This window comes from Pteropus vampyrus, unplaced genomic scaffold, assembly GCF_000151845.1.
Source record: "Pteropus vampyrus isolate Shadow unplaced genomic scaffold, Pvam_2.0 Scaffold178, whole genome shotgun sequence".
NCBI lineage: Eukaryota > Metazoa > Chordata > Mammalia > Chiroptera > Pteropodidae > Pteropus > Pteropus vampyrus.
In genome coordinates, this window is record NW_011888959.1 from 1,583,216 (window position 1) to 1,591,221 (window position 8,006).

The window sequence follows — 8,006 nt, forward strand, 5'->3', positions numbered from 1 at the left end:
GGGTGGGAGTTGAGAATTTCCAAATCAGATATTTCTTCAAGAAATCGTCCCGAGGCTTGAGACCTCGGCGTGTGTCACGCTGCATTTGTAGGGATGAGGGCCCAGAAAAGAGCAGGCAGCCTGCAGGCGTGGGGGGCCGTCCGAAGCGGCAGATGGGAGGGCGGAGGCCCCTCCGCTTTCTGAAACGGTGGCCCCAGTGATGCCCAAGTCCTCGCCAAGGGGCAGCCAGCTGGGCCCAGGAACCCTCACCGGGGTTAGGGGGAGACCCCGGCCTTGCCCCCCCAGGACCCTCACTCACCTCGACTCCAGCACTGTGGCATGTCAGGCGAGGGCGTGGTCCTCGCCTCCTTGCTGGTGACGGAGTGGTGACTCTGCAGAGGGAGACTGCACCATTCTTTCCACATGCCTGGCCCGGGGAAAAAAGAATGGGGACATGAATTAATGAATTACCCATGGAGGTACTAGCATTAAAAACAAAACAGAACAAAAAGCCCCAGGGACAATCAAATCAAGATGTGTTTGGGGACAGAAGCCCGGTAAAGTATGAGGAGGAACGAGAAATTGAAGCCAGAAATTGGAGATGGTGAAAATGTTTGGTTTCGTGCAAAGGAATTTAGGCTTTTTATCCTATGTATTGAAGAGCGATGTCAAGATTTTTCAGTTTAACAAACACTTGGTGTGACTCGTTCCGCGCTCAGGCCTTTGGATCTGATGTCGTGAGCATAAAATGTGGAAGGTTTTAAACTAAGAATCGCACGAGTAAATTTGGGTGCCATGCTAAGACGCTGATTTTAAGTGATTTTAAGTGGCGGTTTCATGAATAGACATTTTGGGAAAGAAATCTGAACTTGATTTTGAGGAGAGACAGGATCGAAGTTTTCTATCGTGGTAAGGCATTTGGGTTCTTGCCATAGAGTTTTAAGAAACGTGATGGTGAGATTTATGCTCGTGGGAGGTTAAGTCTGCTGAAAAACACATGATAGAATGTATTTTAACGCCAATGGCTTTGGACTTCATATTATAGGAAACACTGAAAGTTGTGAGTAGAAAAGGAACAGCCACAAATTCCAGTATCGTGCTAAAACATTCGGACTTTCTAGGTCGAGGGGATGCTAAAGTGGCTTGCAGAGCACGCGGAGATGTGATGGCGCTTAATCACAGGACCCACACGATCAACACTAGGAATACGCGAAAATATTGGGAACTTATTTCCAGGCTCCAACACAATTATTAGATTTTTGCACTTGCCTCGGAATTTTATTTTAGCCAATAAAAAGTTCTAAGAGAGGGACGTGGTGGGATTTTGTGTGTGTGTGTGTATATTCGATAAGTAGTTTGCAGTGAAACTGCAAAATGAAATTCACATTTTACCCTGAGAATGTGGACTTTTATTCCAGAATTCCACAACTGAGAGACAGTGGAAGATTTTAAGGCAGAGTTACAGGATCAAATTTTATATACTGTGCTAGGAAGTGTGAATTTTATTTTAAGGGATGACAAGATCAAATTTTTATATCATGCTAATAAGTTTGGAGGTAAGCCAAAAAGGGGTTTAAAAGAATGACGGGGTGAGATTGAGGGTTTTTTATAGACCAGTCTGAAGATAAATTACATGGTAAAACGTTGCAATTATGTTAAGCAGTTGGGACTTTATGTTACAGGCAATGAAGAAACCTTGAAAAGTTTTAAATTGAGGAGTTACATGATCAAACTTATGCATTTCGGCAGAGCTACAAAAGTGGATTTTTATGGTAAAGATAATATAATCAGATTTTTATAACATGCCAAGGAGATGAAATTTTATGGGAGAGTTGAAGGCATTCGAGCGTTTCCTTTTGGGGAGGGATAGGATCTCATTTGTGAGCCCTCGTGCAGAGGCATTTGGACTTTAGCCAGTACGGGGTTTTAAGGAGTGACTGATGAGAGTTTTGTCTCCAGGGGAATTAGCTGGTAAAACACGTTTCATGCTAAGGTGTCTGGATTTGATGAAACAGATAATGAGCGAGTGTGGACCGCTCGAAGGAGGCAACCCTTGGCACAAGTACACTCTGTCTGTATGCAGAGGAACTGGGTCACTTAGAGGGAGGGATGGAGGGGCGGGTCTTATGCAAAGGTCATATAATTGACTTCACATAGCACGCTGAGAAGTTTGGACACCATTTTGAGGGATGACAGGATCCCATTTTTGTGTCTGCTAAGGAATTTGGATTTCAGCCATTAAGCGAGTTTAAGAGAGGGACATGGCAACACTTCTGTGTTTGGTTAAGAATGGTGTGCAGAGAAATTGTAGAGTAAGATGTATTTTTCATGCCAAGGAGTTTAGAGCTTGTCTCGGAGGTGATTACGAGATATTATAGGGTTTTAAGCAGAAGTTACAGGACCAAATTCATGTACCTCGCAAGGAAGTGTGACCTTTTGAGGAATGACATGGTCGAATTTTTATATCATGCTTTCGGGTTTGGAATTAAGCCAATAAAGAGTTTAAGAAGTGGCCCAGTAAGATTTGGGGTTCTATATCCATCAGTGTGCAAATAAACTGCATGGTAAAAATTTTTATTTTATGCTAAGTGATTGGAATTTCATATTATAAGCAGTGAGAAGAAACTTTTCTAAGCTTTAAACGGAGAAGTCGCGGGATAACTTTTATGCATCTTGCTAAAAGTTTGAACTCTGAGGTTAAGGAGTATGAAGATCGGGTGTTTATAACATGTCAAGGATATTACATTTGAGTATCAAGACAGGATGTCGAAGGTTTTAATCGGTTACATATAAGTGTGGACTTTCTATTAAGACGGTGTATGATCGAGTTTTTAAATCATTTTGCTAAGGAGTTTAAATTTTAGCCAATAAAGAGCCTTAAAGACTTTAAGAGACATACTGAGATTTTAAATTTTAGCCAATTTAAATTTTTTAATTTTAAATATTAGCCAATAAAGGGTTTTAAGAGACATACTGAAATTTAAATTTTTAAATATTAGCCAACTTAAATTTTAAATTTTAAATATTACCCTATAAAGGGTTTTAAGGATTTTAAGACAGATACTGAGGTTTTACATTTTAAATTGTAACCAATTTAAATTTTTTAATTGTAGTCAGTATAGGGTTTTCAGAGTTTTAGAAGACATGCTGACATTTTTATTTCTAATAGATAAGTCTGCCGATAAATTTGCCAAATTTTGTATTTCGGTTAGAATTTTACATCAGGGACTTGGCATTTCATGATAATAATACACACCTTATAGGACTTTTATGAAGAGGAAGTGAGTTAATTTATGTGACGTGCTCTGTCTATGCTGCTGTGATGAAGACAGATGGTGACCGATGACCAGGAGGATTTTACGTAATTCGTACATTATACTAAAAAAAGGTACTCTCTACCTCGAGGACAGACATGATCGTAATTTTCTATTATTCTAAGGCCTCAGAATTTTAGCCAGAAAATGATGTCGGTGAGTTTATGTGTCAGGAATTTTTATGCTAAAAGATTTGGATTCAAGATAGTAGACAGTAAATAAACAGCAAAAGGTTTTCATCAGAGGGCCTGCGGGATCAAATTTAACTGTCACGCTAACAAGATCTTAATTTTGAGAAACAGCAGATCAGAATTCTGAATCTTGTTGAAAAGTTTGGATTTTAGCCATTAGGGGTTTTACAGAAGGGCGCGTGTGTGTGTTTGTTTGTTTTTCTTTCTTTCTTTTTTTTTTTAATGATCAGCCCCGCAGTTAAAGAGAAAACTCAGAAGTAACGAAAGGTGTTAAATAAATGTATAAAGAGCAGGAACCGTAGAGTTCATTTCTGGAATGACCAGAAGTCCACGTGCCGTGCGAGAAGAACAGTGCAAATCACCCAACCAAAACGTCTCTTTAAACTCGGTCTCGGCGCACTAAACCACCCAGAACTAGACATTCGAAAAGCCATTCCAGGGCGACCAGGTGTCAAGGGTACCTCTGGCTCTGCCCCATCCCCACCCCTCACTCGATATCCCAGCTCCACTGGATACACCCCCCTGCTGGGAGGAAACCAACCAGCAACAGAGAGAGGGGTGTCTACCAGAGCGAAGAGGTCAAGGTCAGCCCCACCTGGGGCCAGTCAATACGTGTGCACACGTGGGACTGAGGCCCGATGCTGGAGGTAGAACCCCAACACGCCTTCCCCCCAAACAAAGAGAACAATCCTGGGGACGTGCAGATTTTAGGAGGGGGTAGGAGCTGACGGGCAGGTCTCCTGAGCAGCTCAGAGCTGTGGAGAACACAGCATTGGAAGTCGATGAGAGAAAGGAATAGAAATCAGCACAGAATTCCGAGTCAGAATCCCGTCACAGATGCGCACGTCTCTGGCACATCGTACAAGTTTTGTAAATGTTTACGGGAAAAATGCAACCCGGAATCCAGATCTCTATATCCGGCCTCCCCAGGTTCTACTCGGAATCTGGGAGAGGAAATGAGAGATATTTGGGGCTGCTGACCCAACATGACAGGTCAGTGGCCAAGTGCCCGTTTTCCCCTCTTCCCCTGAACTGGTCAAACCGTGGGCGTCTCTGCTGGACAGCCCCGCCCCACCAAGCTTGCTCCGGGGTGCCTCGCCTGCCAGGGCTAACAAGATGTGACCCCTGTGCCTTCTGGGTGACCACAGGAGGGAAGGAGGGTCGACCAGGCACAGGTGCCAGGGAGAAATGAGCGGCCAGTACACCCCGCCAGGTGCCTGCCGGCCGGCCGGCCACAACACCACCCCGGGCCCATCGCCCCAGAAAATTGATGGGCTGTGAATTTCTCACAGCCGTGGGAAGGAGGCCGGCCAGACAGGCAGGGTGGGTGAGACGGTCAGGGGCTGACCGATTCTCTCCCTGGGGGCACCCCGAGTGGGACGCGGGGAGGCTTCCCCCAGTCTCTCTGTTCTCGTTTGTCTTGGAAAACCTGACCCTGACCTGTCAAGACCCTAAACGGCTGTCTTTACCCCCCGCCCCGCCCCCCACCAGGGTCTGATCTCTGCGCCCGCAGTCGCCGGCCAGACGCGTCACCACCTTACCGGTCTTCAGAGAACACTCCTCCCAGCCGACGAAATGATAGAACCCTCTGAAGACTCATTTGAGACGATGATGGAGCGTAAGAATCCATCATCAAAACAAATGGAGTCCTCCGAGGGCTCATCCGGCGCCGCCGTGGAGATGTCAGGCGGCGGGGCGCAGGCGGAGGCAGGGCCGGCCAGCGGCCCAGCCCAGGAAACGGAGGCGCTGCCCATTGATCTCCTCCAAGACATGGAGGGGCCATCCAGTGGCCCACAGAGGGAAATAACGGATCCACCCAATGACCTACTCCAAGACCCGGAGGAGTCACGCGGTGGTTCCCGCCGGGAGCTGGGGGATCCGGTCGACGAGGCACCTGGCGAAACGGAAGAAGCGTCAGGCTACGCGTGGGGGGAGCAGGACGAGGACGACGACAGCACTGACCTGGAGGCGGCGGGGGACGGGCCGCGCCCCGAAGAGCTGACCGACGCCTCGACCGCGGAGTTCATGGCCATGGTCCGGTCCATCATCTCTCTGTACTTCCGGATGCAAGACCTCAGGGAGCAACAGAGGGTCGCGGAGGAGATCTTGATGAAAGGGGTCAGCGCGGGCCACCTGCCCATCCCGAAACCCTTCTCCGGGGACCGCAGAGAATACCACGAGTTCATCGTGCTCTGCCAGCTGATCTTACAGAGCTACCCCCGAATGTTCTACAGCGACCACCTGCGCGTGGGGTACATCATCTGCCACCTCACGGGCCTGGCCTTGGAATGGGCCAGAGCTCTGATGGAGGAAGAGAGTCCCCTGATCAGGGACTTCCCGTCCTTCCTGGAGGCCATGTCCGACGTGTTCGAGTACCGGCAGGCGCTGCGGGTGGCCGAGGAGGCCATGTTCAACATCAGGCAAGGGGACCGCGCCGCCATCGACTACATCAACGAGTTCCAGGGCCTGGTACCCACCCTGGGCTGGCCGGACGAGGTCCTGCAGGCCCACCTGTGCCAGGGGCTCAAAGAGGAGATCAGGCACTATCTGTTCCGCGTCCCGCAGCCGGACTCGCTGGACAGCCTGATCGTGCTCGTCCTGCAGATAGAAGAGAAGCTGGCGGAGAGACGGGCCATGCTCAGGCTGCCCCCGGAAGCCCGCCCCCGGAACCTGACCTGGATCGACTCACCTGCTCCGGAGAGGTGGATGGTCAGCAGCTGGCTGCCCTGCGAGGTCCACCCCACCATCGACCGGGACCACCTCTTCCTGCTGCTCATGGTGAGAGTGAACCCTTACCACAGCGTGGCCGTGCAGGCCCTGGTGGACTCAGGGGCGGGCGCCAACTTCATGGATGAGCGGTTCGCCCAAGAGCACTACGTCGAGCTGTACGAGAAGCCCTACCCGCAGCAGATCCAAACCATGGACGGTTCGCTGATCGGCAACGAGCCCGTCTGGCTCTACACCGAGCCCCTGGTGTGCATCCACCAGAACCACCAGGAGCCCATCGAGTTCGACATCGTCCCGTCGCCCAACTTCTCCGTGATCCTGGGCATCAACTGGCTCCGCGTCCACACCCCCGAAGTCGACTGGGTCAAAGGCCGCTGCACCTTCCACTCTCCCTACTGCCTGAAGAACTGCTTCCGCCCGCCCCCGCCATGCATCGCGCTGGAGAAACATGCCATCAGCCTGCTGCCCGGACTGCCGCCCCAGTATTCCGACCTGGCCGACGTGTTTAACCCGAAGGAAGCAGATGATGAGACTTCCGACCAGCCAAGCTCAGACGGATCCGATGATCTTTCTGAATCAGAGCCCTCTGAGCTTCAGCAGGCTGGAGACAGTGATCACAGCGAGACCTTCTACGAGTGTCCCTCCTCCGCGCCTTGGGAACCTGTGGGTGCTGGGACGCAAGAGGGAGCCAGGCTGCGGGATGAATACTGGGACCTGCAGGACATGCTGACCGACAGACAGGACTACATACAGATGATTCCGGAACTGTTCGACCAGTTACACGGAGCGACATGGTTCACGAAGCTGGAGCTGCGTGGGACCGTGGTGGAGGAAAGCATGAACATAAAGCAGGCAGAGGATGTATGGCGGGCGGCGTTCGGTCTGGAGCTCCAAGAGATGGAGAGCTACAAGCCCTTCACGATCTCCCCGGACCCCACCATCCCGCAGAGCGTGCTGCACTTTATCCTCAAGGACATGCTAGGCTACTCCGTGCTGTCCTACGGCCAGGACGTCCTCATCTACTCCATGAGCCAGGAGGAGCACCTCCAGCACGTCCGCCAAGTGCTGGCTCGCTTCCGGCACCACAACGTCTACTGCTCCCTGGACAGGAGCCAGTTCCACCGGCACACGGCCGAGTTCCTGGGGTTCGTCATCACCCCCAAAGGCGTGAGGCTGAACAAGAGCATCGTGACCACCGTGACGGGCTACCCCATCCCCGGCTCCAAGAAGTCCCTGCGCCACCTGATCGAGTTCATCTTCCCCTACCGCCACTTCGTGGAGCGCTTCACCATGATCACCGAGCCGCTGGTGCGGCAGCTCCTGACCAGCAAGCCCTTCTTCTGGGCGGACGAGGAGCAGGAGGCCTTCGAGTGCCTGAAGCGGGCCTTCCGTAAGGCGCCACTCCTCCACCACCCCAAGCCCCAGAACCCCTTCTACTTGGAGACGGGCGTCACCAAGACGGCCCTGCACGCCACCCTGGTGCAAATCGACGACCAAACGGGCAAGAGAGTCTCCTGCGCCTTCTACTCCCGAAACATCTCCCCGATCGAGGTCGAGTACTCCGCGCTGGAGATGAAGATCCTTCCGATCCGGGCTGCCTTCATGGTGTGGTGCCGCTACCTGGAGAACACCGAGGAGCCCATCATGATCCTTCTGGACAAGGAGGACCTGGCCTCTCTGAACGATGACAGGCTCACCGCACTTCTCCCCGGGCATTGGGTGTATTTCTTCTCTCATTTCCACTTTGACGTCATGGAGCAGCCCGGGCAAGACCGCGGCCGGCCTCTGCCGCCCA

General features: G+C 51.1%; 1 protein-coding gene across 1 annotated transcript in view; it reads left to right on the forward strand.

The window, feature by feature from the left end:
- RTL1 (retrotransposon Gag like 1) overlaps positions 1-8,006 on the forward strand; it is a 21,663-nt gene that overhangs the window by 12,653 nt on the left and 1,004 nt on the right. The window contains exon 3 of the mRNA XM_011370961.2: positions 4,976-8,001. Coding sequence (XP_011369263.1) covers positions 5,060-8,001 — 2,942 coding nt within the window. The 5' untranslated portion in view covers positions 4,976-5,059. The remainder of the gene's footprint in view (positions 1-4,975; positions 8,002-8,006) is intronic.